General features: G+C 46.4%; 1 protein-coding gene across 12 annotated transcripts in view; it reads left to right on the top strand.

Moving 5' to 3' along the window:
- Nucleotides 1-13,625, top strand: part of LOC119186319 (uncharacterized) — a 68,158-nt gene that overhangs the window by 27,775 nt on the left and 26,758 nt on the right. The window contains exons 9-11 of one of the 12 annotated variants that reach the window (XM_075883948.1): nt 10,947-11,060; nt 11,169-11,236; nt 11,534-12,228. The exons of 7 other annotated variants lie outside the window; for them this stretch is intronic. In XM_075883948.1, coding sequence (XP_075740063.1) covers nt 10,947-11,060; nt 11,169-11,236; nt 11,534-11,838 — 487 coding nt within the window. In that variant the 3' untranslated portion in view covers nt 11,839-12,228. Of the gene's footprint in view, nt 1-8,359; nt 8,741-10,946; nt 11,136-11,168; nt 12,229-13,625 lie in introns of those variants that run through there. 4 more of the 12 variants (XM_075883953.1, XM_075883954.1, XM_075883950.1 and 1 more) reach the window with 4 other exon arrangements.

Raw genomic sequence — 13,625 nt, 5'->3', positions numbered from 1 at the left:
ACATCAGCTGGCATGATGCTCACATAGCGGCTGTCTTGCTCCTCGCCGGTTTCTTCATCAGCCACCACACCCGGATCAGCAGCGCCGTGCACGAAATCGCTATGCCTAAAGCAGTTTGCGACTACTGTAGGTGGTGTGTTGTTCCACAGGTATGTCAGCATGTGGATTGTGCTTAGCATGCTTACTTCGTACTGCTTGCTTGACTCCATGCAGAGCAACATCCGCTCGAGTACCTGCCATCAATAGCGGCTTTTCATGAACTGTATGATTCCCTGGTCCCATCGGTGGCAGGGAAGCCGTTGTGTTCGGAGGCAGGAATAGCAGTTCAATGCTTTCGAGGCCGGACACCTTCGTGTGCACACTGCAGCTGTCTAGCTTGAACAACACCTTCCGAGACTTGGCCACAGAGTGGCGGTCGAGCTGACGCAGCCAAGCTTGAAAAAGTTCGGCAGTCATCCAAGCCTTTCTGTTGAACCGGTAGTCGACAAGCAGCTGCCTAATATTCTTAAAACATCTTGGCTTCGCGGGCTTCCCGATCAACAACAGCGGCAGCTGCTCTGTGCCGGTCATGCTAGCAGCCAGAAGAACTGTCACGTGCTCTTTACTTCATTTTCCACCGATGCACGAGTCCCTCTTAAACACGATTGTCTTGTCAAGCAGAGCCTTATAAAACAGCGCTGTCTCATAAGCGTTGAGAATGTTGCTCGGCTCGTACGTAGAAAGGCGCGCGGATAGTGCAGATCACCAATCCTGCACAACACTTTTGTCAACTGCACCTCTTTCACCACACACGTTGCGGAACACCAGCCCATGTCGCTTCTTGGAGCTGTCGAACCATCCTTCCGACGCACTGAAGGAGTCAATGTTTATGGTCACCACGCACTTCCTTGCTTGTGCACAGATGAGGGGGCCAGGCTGCAAAAGGCCAAACACGCATCGCGCGAAATGGCAATCCAGCGCAACATCGCTTTTTCTAGTTTGGGACGCGCTGCCATTCGAAGCCTTTTCCTTTGGTCGCCAAACATGTCCCCGTCATACGCTTGCATAATCTGCTCTTTGTTCTTCATGTAAGTGCTCAGCGTGCTTTTCTTCACATTGAACTTTTCCATCACTTCTTTTCGAGATGCTCCCGCTTGCAACGCCTTTAATATTTTCACCTTTGCAGCCAAATCTTTTGCTTTGTACTTAGCACTTTTCGCTGCAGGAGTTAGGGCGGTTGGGGCTGCAGGAGACGGAGGGGAAGCCATTCTGGCGTTGCTCGCGCAGTGGTCACGCGCGCGTGCTCGAAGTAGACAACACAAACACACACACAAAAAAAAAGAATGCACTGTGATAAAAATGAAATAAAAACCGGCGAACTTGTCAAAAAACAACAAACAGTAAGACTGTAGATCGCACTGATCACTTACAGATAAATAATTTAAGAGGGCAGACTGGTCATTGGGACTGAAAAGTAACAAAAAAATTCATTTTTCTATATAGGCACATTTGGTTTCTGCTAGTATTTTTTCTATCTATCTGCAAATTTTCACACACCAGGAAGTGGTAATTTTTTTGTAATGTCATTCTAGCTGTCCAGATTCTTGGTGCTGTTAACATGCAGAACCTGCAAAAAAATGGGGAACAGACTTTGAGGCTTCTATATAATTTGCCGGCACCTGTGTTAGAAGCTCTGCTATGATTTCATGAGCCCCTTTATGAAGATTGCAAACAGGCACACCATGATTGTTGCTTTTTGAAGAAGCTGTGTGTTTTCAATTCTTTCCATGTTTCTCAGAGAAGTAAATTTACGGCTGTTCAATTTTGAGGCCTCAATATCTCTGCAGCTAGGGCAGATATAACTATAATTCTTCTTGCAACCGAAACCTCTATGTGTGTAGAATGCAAGTACGGGAGCATAATTTATAGCACGAGTCTTTTTAATTAATTACTCATCAAAATTGTAATATAATTTCAACTGCTTTTGAAGATGGATATAGTTTATTTTGTTGTAAACTAACCAAGAAAGGCCTAAAAACAAAAAAGTCTTGCATGCTTTGCATTTTAGCACTATTGAAAAGTATAAGGTTGCTTTGTTGCATGTACTCGTCAACTACGAGGCATTGTTGCTAAATCTTCATATGTTCACCCAACGGAAATGTGAGTGGTGGTGGTAGTGGTTAGAGGAGGAAGAAGGCACCTAATTTCTGCAGCTTGATAGGGAGCACGACGCAGTGCCTGCGGGGAATGGAGGAAAAGCGGATAGAACTGATGACTCGTGAATAGTTTAAGCGAATCGATAAATGTTCTGACTGAGCTTATAAATGTTTGCAGACATTCCTATCAAAGTAATGCAGGCATGTGCAGAATTGCAGTGCACAAAAATTTGGACAGCTGCCCGCTGTTGGTGCAATGACTGAGGTACGTAAGAGTGGCCTTCCCTTCTCCGATACTCGCATTAATCCTCCTCACTCCCCTTCCCCTTGTCCGCTGTATACATGCTACGCTATGATATCCTTTCCCCCTACTCAACGTCGGTTACATTGCACACACCAATGCCATAGAGTTTCATACAATAGTATTATTGTATGAAACACTATGCCACATTGCTATCACAGCTGAGAAAAAATTGGCTGCGTATCTGCATCGCATTTTCAGCACAGCGTAGGAAACGCTAGGGTCTTTAGGATTGCATATTTATGCACTTTCTAGTAAAGGAACACACAACCTTGTAGTTACTTATTGATGTTGCGCGTCAGATATGCGTAACATTTGCTTTTTGATCAAGAATGCTCCCCGTTCAAGATGTCTGGGCGTTGCCGGGTGGCTGAATAGTGTGGCAGACCAACGCCTCCTCTAAAAGATGCCTGCCGCATTAGAAGAAAAACGGCTGCGACATTCTTTCCCTCCTTTATTTTAAAATGTTCTTGGTCGCTAGCGTCACTTATGGGGGACTATGCAACAACGCAACACTTTGCATAGCCTCCGAAATAGCGGTGTACAGTTGCAGGTCTCGAACAACTCTCAACTGACGCGCCCCTTTGGGCCGCAGATGAGAAACGCTTAGCTGGTACCTGGCCTCCGCGATCGACTGCCGGCGGCGCGCCGTTGCTCCGACCGTCCCATTTGGCGCAGAGGCAATGGGAGCGGTGTAATTTTGCTAACTCCGACACATGCCGCGAGGCGGCGCCGTTAGCCTAAGGCAAGTTTGGAAAAAACAGGTTTAGCTGGTTCAACTGTCGCAAGGCCCAGTTTCAGCGAGGTAGTGGTGGGGCTGGGAGGGGACAAAGCAGCCGGCGTCACAGGTGCGAGTAGCCCCCAGGTGCAGGACGCTCCAGCTGAAAAGTCACAGCATGTGATAATCGCTGGGGACTCGAATTTAAATCGATGCACAGAAGCCATCAAAGAGAGGGTAAGAGGTGACAAGAGGGTTGCAGTAGGGGCGTTCCCAGGACGCAAGCTTGAAGCAGTCATGAGGCAAGCGAGCGCAAAACTCAAAACGACAGCTGATAGACAAAACCTCGTGATAATTTCAGGCGGTTTAAACGATGTCTTAAATGAAGATACAGCAGGACTAGCAGCCACACTGGCGAAAGGCGTCGATGACATGCGCACCACTTCCTCTAAGGTACAGGTAGTGATATGCACGATACCAGAGGTACCGGTGCGTGATAGCAACCTGCAAAGAGCGGTTGTCAACGCAAACCAAGAGATATGGCGGATGAGTCAAGAGAAAGGCTTTGAGGTGGTGGAAATAAACAGAGAGGTGCATAGGTGGGGTGGTTTTCAACGAGACAGAATTCACTTCGATGGGCGGCTAGGTCATGAGGTGGGTTGGCGACTTGCAGGACACGCAGTAGCTTTTTTGGGGGGCAAGCGAGCCATTCAGGGCGCAGGATAGCTAGTAACGAGGAAAACAACCAGGGAGACTCTTCGACAGGTAATATGGACAGATACGATTCCAAACTGGCGCCAATATCTAAGATAGGTAGAGTCCGGGGCAGAAATAGACGTAGCCACGAGCGCCGAGCCAATTCCGACATAGGGTATATTAACATGCAGGGTGGTAGGAACAGGCTGAAGTCAGAAGAGATAGAAGAACCGCTAAGGGAAGAGAGGTCGATGGTATACGGTTTTGTAGAATCACATCTCGGGGACATAGAACAACCTCCGAACAATCCGGACTACGCGTGGGAATATTGCAATAGAACAGAAGGCAGCAGAAAGGGGGGTGGTATTGGGGCATTCATTCATAAAAGTACAGACTGGCAAAGGGTCAAGCAGGAGTGCAAGGAACATTTATGGCTAAAAGGGAAAGTGGCAGGTCAAATGACACTCCTTGGTTTTGTTTACATGTAGACGGGAGCAAAGGCCAGAGAGGAAAACCAGGCAATGGTAGAGTGTATATCAAAGGACATTCAGGAGTTAGAAAGAGAGTGCGAGATAATTATACTAGGAGACATGAATGTGCACATAGAAGATATAGATGGGTATACCGACCCGACAGGCAAAATGATCATGGATATGTGTGAAAGGCTTGATTTGATCATTTGCAACAGTACAGAAAAGTGCGAAGGGCAAATAACGTGGGAGGTAGGAAGGCTGCAGTCGACGATAGATTATGCACTGATGTCACATAGAATGTATGATAAGCTCAGGGGAATTCACATAGATGAAGGTGGCTCCAGAAGTCTGGGTAGTGATCACAAACGTATCAAGCTAAGTTTTGGAAGAGCAGTAAAAGTGAGAAGGAGACAAGATGAGCAACTACAGGAAAATTTTTATCCAGAAAGGCAAATTGAAATAGGCACTAAACAAATTGAGAAAGTACTCACGAAGGATAATAAGACAGTGTGGACATACACGAATCTAATTAGACTCTTTGAGCTAGAGCTTGCTAAGATGCGTGACAAGTCACCCCGGAAAAGAAGACACAAACCCAAAAGTTGGTGGGATGAGGAAGTTAAGAGAGCCATAGCAAAACGTCAGGAAGCCTCTAGGGAACACAGACATGCTAAGCAGCGGGGTGAACCGACAGATGATGTTGAAAGAAAATGGGAAACCTTTCTAAGCTGTAGAAGGGATGCATCCCTTCTGATCAATGAAAAGATTAAAAGAAAGGAAGCTCAGTGGCTGGCAGAAGTACATAAAGAAGATAGAAAGGCAGCTGCGAAATTTTGGAACCATCTAAACTCCCTAAGAAATGAGACGAGCCTAGAGCAGAGTTTTATAACTACAGCCCAAGGTGCTAGGCTAGAAGGGGACGAAGCTATTGAATATATAAGAACAAGGGTGACAGAAAAATTTCAACAAAGAAGTACTTTATGCACCACAATAGACAAAGACGAATCAAGTGGTGCAATGGCTCCATTTTCACAACAAGAGTGGGAAAGGGCTGAGAAAAGGGTTCCTAGTAGTACATCAACAGGCCCAGATGGCATTCCAATTAGGCTGATAAAGACGTTATGTCCGAAGTCTAAGCAGGCTTTGAGAGAGGCAGTGAGCAAAATAATAATCGATGGTTAAGTTCCCGATGGATGGAAATTTAGCAGGATGAGCATGATCTATAAAGGAAAGGGGGACAAAGCTGACATAAACAACTACCGTCCTATAACAGTGACATCAGTGGTCTACAGGCTGGCGATGCAGATTATAAAGGAAAGACTGCAGGCATGAATAGAGGATGAGGCGGTGCTGGGGGAACTGGAGAATGTGTTTCGGAAACATAGCAGGTTGGAAGACAATCTGTTCGCACTGACGCAGTGCATCGAAATAGCAGAAAAGGAACACAGGCCCCTGTGGCTAGCATTTTTGGATATCAAGGGAGCGTACGATAGCGTGGTTCAAGAGGAATTGTGGGGAATACTGGACATACTAGGCGTGGAACATGTAGTCACTAATCTTTTAAAGGGTATCTATGAAGGTAACAAGGTAGTCATAAAGTGGGAAAAACAGGTATCCAAGCCTGCAGAGGTAAAACGGGGGCTTAGGCAGGGGTGCCCCCTATCGCCCTTATTATTCATGATGTACCTACAAGGATTAGAGGCAAAATTAGAGGGAAGTGGACTGGGCTTCAATCTCTCTTTAGTCGAACAAGGAAAACTTATTGATCAGGCACTACCAGCATTAATGTACGCAGATGATATAGTGCTAATGGCCGACAACAAGGAAGATTTGCAGAGATTGACGGACATCTGCCGTAATGAGGGCGATAGGTTAGATTTTAGATTCCGTAAGGAAAAATCAGCAGTCATGATTTTCAATGACAGACAACGAAGGTAGTGAGCTTAGAATACAGGAGGTCACGCTAGAGATAACAAATACAAATATCTGGGCGTATGGAAAAGCAATGGGACCGAGTACCTGAGGGAACACGAAATATATGTGACACTAAAGGTAACAGGAATGCAGCAGTGATGAAAAATAGGGCACTGTGGAATTACAATAGGTATGATGTTGTGAGAGGAATATGGAAAGGGGTCATGGTTCCTGGGCTGACATTCGGCAATGCGGTCTTGTGCATGAGATCAGAAGTTCAAGCAAGATTAGAAATTAAGCAACGTGGAATAGGTAGGCTTGCTTTAGGAGCTCACGGGAATACACCAAATCAGGGAGTACAAGGTGATATGGGATGGACATCATTTGAGGGCAGGGAAGCTAGCAGCAAGATAAAATTTGAGAAGCGAATAAGAGAAATGGGGGAAGAGCATTGGGCTAGGAAGGTGTTCAGCTACTTGTACATGAAGAATGTCGATACAAAATGGAGGAAGCGAACCAGGAAGTTGACTGGTAAATACTTAGAAAACAGCAGGTGGCCAAACCAAAAAGAACTATCGGTTAAGAAAAAAGTGAAGGAAATGGAGACTGACATGTGGAGAATGGGCATGATTAAGAAGTCTGCACTAGAGATCTATCGAACTTTTAAGCAGGAAATTGCCAAGGAAAGGATCTATGATAATATTCGGGGTAGTTCTCTACTGTTTGAGGCCAGGACGGGAGTACTGCGAACCAAGACATATCGGGCCAAATACGAAGGGGTAGACACAGTATGCAGTGCGTGTGGAGAGGAAGAAGAAACTGCCGAAGACTTGATAATGTTCTGTAAAGGACTTCAACCTATAGTTCAGGATGATGGCACAGAGTTTTTCAAAGCACTGGGGTTTAAGGACCGGGAGGCCAAAATAGACTTTAAGCGGGTAGACTTAACTAGAAGGAGGTTATGTGATTGGTGGCTAAAGTCAAGGCCCGAGTGAAAATAAACCCTTCACTGCAAAGTACGAATCCTCAAACTCTTTTTTTTAAGGAAAAAAAAATATAGTTTTTGGTTCATTAGGTATTACGGCTTAGTGGTGCTAGCCACCGCCCGATCTAAAGGGTACAGCCATATCCATCCATCCATGAACGAGGCTCATTTGACCGACAGTGCCTGCAATTTCAGGTGTTCGCCAGTCTTCGTTGTCGAGTTTTCACTGCAGACAAACCTTGAGTATGTGCTCGATGTGTTTGTACTCGTTCCTGCGAGCAGTACAAAGTTAAGATACGTACGTTTTTTAAAAGACTTCGTTAAAAAAGTTTGTTTTGCTGCAGCCGGTGTGGTTACGTGAATCGAATGAGGCAGCCCAAACTCCTTTCGCATTTCCTGCAGATTGAATGCCAGAGTGCTGAATTGTTTTGTCACTTTTACGGCCTTTTCATGAGCTATCACGGCGGTTCACCTTGTTATGCCTTGCCGGCTGTTTCGAAAGTACTTGGCCACAGTGAGCTGGGCTATTTTGTGTGTGAGTGTGTGCGCGCGTGTTGTTTCACGGCGCGTGTGCTTGCGTGGGCGTTCGCTGCGCACGTGTGAATGTTACGTGGTGTGCGTGGGGGTTCGCGCGGACGTGCGTGTGTGTGTGTGGGTGTGTGCATGCGTATGTGAATGGGTTCGCGGCGCGTGTTTATGTGAGTGTGTGTAGGTTCCCACGTGCGTGCGTGCGTGTGTGCGTGCGCATGTGGGTGGGTCCGCGGTGCGTGTTAATGTGTGTGTGTGTGTAGGTTCACACGCGTGCGCTTTGAATGTGTGTGCGTGCGCGTGTGTGCGAGACAGAGTGAGAGAGAGCAGCGTAATATCGATAAGCGCTCAAGTGTTGTTTATAGGCAGGTGATTGCAATTGTTGAAAGCTCTAAGCTAGTCTTCCGCGTGAACGAAGCGACCACGCGTACGAAGCGACAATTTTTTCTGGACTCTTGGTTTACTATCACGTATATGTTGCAGGTGTGCTTAGCGGTCTTACGTAGCTATCGCAATTTCGCTGCCTCATTATTTGCTGTGAGTGAAAATTACACGGTTTTCTGGCGTGCATTACACACCGCTGTCCGCTCTGCTTCTGTATTTTTTCAGAAGAATGTATTGCAGCATGCCTTTCTGCAAGTCGGACAGGAAAAGAAAGTTCGGAATAAGTTTTCATGAATTTCCTACGAACGATGATTGTCGCCAAGCGTGGCTGAAGACGATATCAAAAAAAGATTTTGTCCCAAATGACAAATCATCGAGCAGTGTCGTCTGCAGCCTTCATTTTGCGAATTCAGACTACACTTTGGGGTCCACAAAGCTTCACCGCCTCAAACGGGATGCTGTTCCGAGCGTATTTTCGGGATACCCAACCTACATGCACCCGCAAAAACCACCAAAACGGCGTAAATTGGAGCGAAAGGTACAGGACTTCCCTTCAGACAAAAAAAAAAGGCATCAAGTTTATCAAGTTGCCATGCCAAAATGACTGGTTCAGCCTGTGACAGTGCAACCACCCCAGGCCATTCGTCAAATTCTGATGGCTTGTTGCCATCAGTCCCTGAAGAAAATACAGAGGCGAGTTTTCAAGGTGCGGGCCATGACGGAGGCCATCTGCCGCAGACTTCTGTAAGCCATGTGTCAATATTTAGCCCCAAGGAGGATCAGGTGGCTATAGGGGCGAAAACAAGTGCACAAGATGCAGTTGGTGAACTGCAGCGGCCTACTAACTCAGTTGAATGTTCAGCGCAAACTTGTGATGAATTCCTTCCACGCAGGCAGTCAGATGCAAGGGTAATCAACAGAATGAGGGTGCAATTGTTTAGAAAAGCAGATACTGTAAGGAGACTGCAGCGAGAAAACAGCCGCCTAAAAAAGAAGCTCAGTGGTTATGAGAACAACACCGTCCACTCGGCAATCAGAAAATGCTTGGAGAAGGTTGGCACGGCCCAGTTCTGCCTAGAAGATTGCTTAGTGGAGCAGATCACCAATGCAACAAGGCAACGACCCGCATGGTCGCCAGACTTTGTGCGGGAATGTGTACTATTGTACTACTTGTCCCCCAAGGCGTACCGTTACATACGCAACCGAGGCTTGCTTAAACTGCCGTCGAAAAACACCCTCCTTCGCTATGTCGGGAAGTCGAACGGTGAAAGTGGGGTCACACCACTAATGAAGGAACGCTTAAGGCAAGAGGTGGGCAACCTGAAAGAGCAAGCCCGGCTTTGCTCAATTATTGTAGATGAGATGTCCATCAGCTCCAAATACATATATGATCGCAAAATGGATTGCTTTTTCGGGCAACAAACGGCGAAAGAAAACAGTGGAGCAGCAGAGAACACCAGCAACATCATGCTTGCCAACAAGGTGCTATGTTTTGTTGCTACAGGATTGTCCACAGCATACAGGATACCTTGCGGCTTCTTCTTCATGAACCGTCTAAGTGGCAAGCTTTTGTACCATCTTACAAAAGAGGTAACCTCTGAAGTTGAAAAGTGTGGTATGTGTGTGCTCCGGATTGTCACAGATAACCACAAAATTAATGTTACGATGATGCGTCACCTGGGGAACGGCTCACTCAAGCCTGTTGTCACTCAAGCCTGTTGTCACTCATTCATGTGACCCAGAAAGAAGCTTATTTCTGTCGTTTGACCAGTGCCATATTATAAAAAATGTGCGAAGCCTTCTGCTTGAGGGGGAGATGACAGACGGAAGCCAACCAATAACGGGACAGTTTGTCAAGCAGCTGTATGAGCTACAAAAGAACGAGGTTGTCAAACCAGTTCGCTTCCTCACGCAGAAGCACGTAGAACCAATGAACTTTGAGAAGATGCACGTAGGCAGAGCAGTGCAGCTATTTTCAGACGATGTCATCTCGGCACTTTCCTTTTTGAAGGAATACCCGAGTCGCCACCCTCAGGCAGAGAAGTTCAGAAATGCAGAGGCGACAATCTTGTTCATGAAGATGATGCAAAAGTGGTTCGCCATCCACAATGTAGCAAACCGAACTGCGCATGTGCACATGAGACAGCCTGACCAGATGCACTTCTTTTGCACGACTGACCAACGCCTACAGTGGTTGGAAAAGGACTTTCCAGACTACCTCGAGGCTCTCAACAATGCCTGTAAAAGGAGTGGGAAGAAGTTTATAAGCGCAGAGACTTATGAAGCTATTTTGCTGACGAGCAAGTCTACGGTTTTGTGTGTAAAGTTCCTTCTCGAGAGCGGTTTCTTTTATGCTTTGACGAGGAACCTCTCAAGCGACCCTGTGGAACTCCTCTTCAGTTCTCTACGGCAAATGGCCGGTGGCAATGACTGCCTGGATGCAAGAGCCATGACGTTCAGCCTGGAGAGGATCTTGAGGACTGGCGACCTCTGCCCATCCCAGTCTTCAAACGTCGAGAACGGGCAGGCTGTCTTGAGGTAGGTACACGTGATCTGATGCTTTAGGGCAAGTGCTCATAGTTGGGCAGGTTGTCTTTGCTTTTAACAGGACCCCCATAATTTTTCATGGCCTCACACAACGCATAGCACGCGTTGTGTGCAGCTACTACTGTTGTAGCCTGCCTACTGATTGAGATTGTTGTGTTTGAGCCACGTGAGCACTCAATGTCATCTGCTCATATAGACAATGTTTCAGGAGTATAGAGGACTGCTGTTCACAAGTGATTGCGTTTATTTTACGTGTGTTTTGCAGCATGCATGGCGCTTCCATGAGCGTGACGTCCCCTGTACTGGATGTTCCAGCTGAAGCAACAGCACAAGCTGCCACACTTGTTTCGACTGAGACACCTCAAGTTGCCCTAGCCAGGTATGCCGCATCAAATGTTTTTCAAGACTTAATGCTTGCTTGCCTGGCTGTTCTTCTTTTCCAGCCAGCAGCCTTTTTTCTAATACATGTTTTGCACATCTTTTTTAGTTGCACTGTACCTGAAGATGATGTGATGGAAATCGACGGGCTGTTTACACCACTGAAAGCACTGCCTCGTAAGTAGATGAGTAGAGGCTCATTGGAGTATTATTAAATGTAAGATAAAACAAAAAGCCACCATCTTCACTTGCTTTATCTGAAGGTTATCTGCCGATTGTTAGAAACGCAACAAAATTTATGTTGATGAGGGCTGGGTGGAAACAGTGATGCATTTGCATTACACACAAGATCTGTCTTTATGGGCTGTCTAAAATTTGCTCTGTTTACATTACTGCCAAACACAATTTTTATGCTCTCACTGGATACTTTTTATTCTGGTGTTTCTTTTTATATCTGCTTATTTTCTTTTTCAGTGCAGCGCCCACCGTCAACCATAGTGAATGCTAGCATTGCTTACATAGCTGGGTTTGTGGCAAAAGCAGTCGAGGAGCGGAGAACATGTACCTTCTGCCCTTCCCTCCATCAATCAGATGGATTCAGTCCTGTGCTAATGGGGCTAATTAGCCTGAAGTCAAGGGGTGGCCTAACTTTCCCAAAGCCTGAATTTGTCATGGTACTTGTGACCATTAAGAAGGCTGTTGACATTGCCCTGCCACACATAAAAAAGAGCAATGTACGTCAGCAACTGGCTGAACTGATTTTGCCTCACCTTGAATAGTGCCCCCTTTTTGTATGCCCGGCAAGAGATGAGCATGGTGCGAGCACAATGTCAGTGGTCTTCGACAAGTTTATTAAGCCACTCTTGTCCAATGTCGGTGCGGCTGTGACAGACAGGGCAGCTTACCGGAAAAAAGCTTGCATGTAAGCCACTGTACCTGAAAGTGCTGCGCGTGTAAACTTGTGCAACGCATCAAAAACATGGTGCATACTATGTGCCTCTGTTTTTGGGTTGTTTCTGTAAATGAAGTCTTATGTATAAACTTGTATGGAAGTCACTACTCTGCAATGTGCTCCGTGAACAGAATTGTGCAATGAAGAAAAACATGCTGCAAACCGTCCTTTTTTTTTTTCTTGCTGTAAATAAAGTATCATGCATCCTGGAATGAGTTTGTTTGTCCTCTTTTCTAGATGTAGCTTCGGTGCATTAGCCTCCAATGTTTAGGGCAACCGCGGTAAAAATTTTCTGCTGAGTTCAAGGACGCGGGTTTGACTCGCGGCCGCTTTTCTGCTGGAGGCGAAAGCGAAAGCGGTCCGTGTCTTCCAGATTTCGGCGCTCGTTAAAAATCCCCAGGCGTATGGGCGCCGAGGGGAGGGTGTGCAAAAAAAGGCACTTGCTCCCCCCTACCCCCCCCCCCCCCCCCAAATCATTTTAACACTTTACCTCATGCCCTCTCCCTTCCTTTTCCTTCGCGCAACAATAGATTTGCCCCCTCAAGGTAAAATCCTGCCGGCGCCCATAACCAGGTGGTCACAATTAATCCGGCACCCTCTACTACGCTGTGCCTCATCGCCTATGTAGCGTCGACGCGTTAAACCTCATAATCAAAATTGACCCAGTTCCAGCCAGGCAACTTCAACGGTAAGCATTGCAGGAAGTTTGTCTTACCCAACACTGGATTGTGACAACGCTTTGTAAAACACCTGCGCGCCGTGAAAGATTACACTCCACTTAACAATTTTTCTCTTAAATGAATGCGAACAAAAAAAAAATTGATATCTTTGGTACACACAAAAAAAAGTGGCACTGCGCTCTTTCTTTGTATCACGCGCTCTTTCACGTACTAAAATAACAAATACAAGCTTTCCAGAAATAAAACAAGACGGCTTATCTTTTTTTAAAAATGCGTGACCTTGAGCAGTGGGAGTCTGCGCTGACCAGCTCGGCGACGGAGCATCAAATCGCCCTGATGCAACGAGCCCTGCATTCGGCGCAGGATCGCGGCCTCCTGGAAGTAGGAGGCTGACGTCCCTTTCCAGCCCCCTTGGCTGCTCAATAAAATGTTTTTGCCACCACCACCACCACAAAAATGAAAACTACTGATGTGCAATGAATTCACTTACGCTTCACAGCGGCCCTAGTCTGCGTCAAAAATTAAACGGCTAAATGGCACCCGTAACTACTTCTATCTACTGCATCGATGAGCGGTTGTAATTTTTTTATTAAGCGTCTCACACAGGCTGCGAAGGCTGAGTTTGGAAGTGTTTCGGTTCCCCCGGTGGCACGAACCTTTTCGAGGCAAAAGTACAGTCTAGTACACTGTAGCAAAAGCGTTCGGTTCACCCAATAGCCGCTTAAAACCGGCTTGACTTGGCTTAAAATGTATGAGTAGATAGCGCTAGAATCGGTGTGGTGGAAAACATTTTTCAGACGATTTGGGCGTTCTTTATTCTGTGGTTCAGGTAGAGTTCCTCACTAGCTTGTGACACACAGTCTGTGGCGGGTTCATCGTATTCTAGTCGTGTTGTTTTTTTCTCCGATGTCGGTGTTGGATTGGACTGTAATCT

Source organism: Rhipicephalus microplus, unplaced genomic scaffold (genome assembly GCF_043290135.1).
Source record: "Rhipicephalus microplus isolate Deutch F79 unplaced genomic scaffold, USDA_Rmic scaffold_22, whole genome shotgun sequence".
NCBI classification, from domain to species: Eukaryota; Metazoa; Arthropoda; class Arachnida; order Ixodida; family Ixodidae; genus Rhipicephalus; species Rhipicephalus microplus.
The sequence above is the reverse complement of the archived record's forward strand: the minus strand, read 5'-3'. Positions and strand labels throughout refer to the sequence as shown.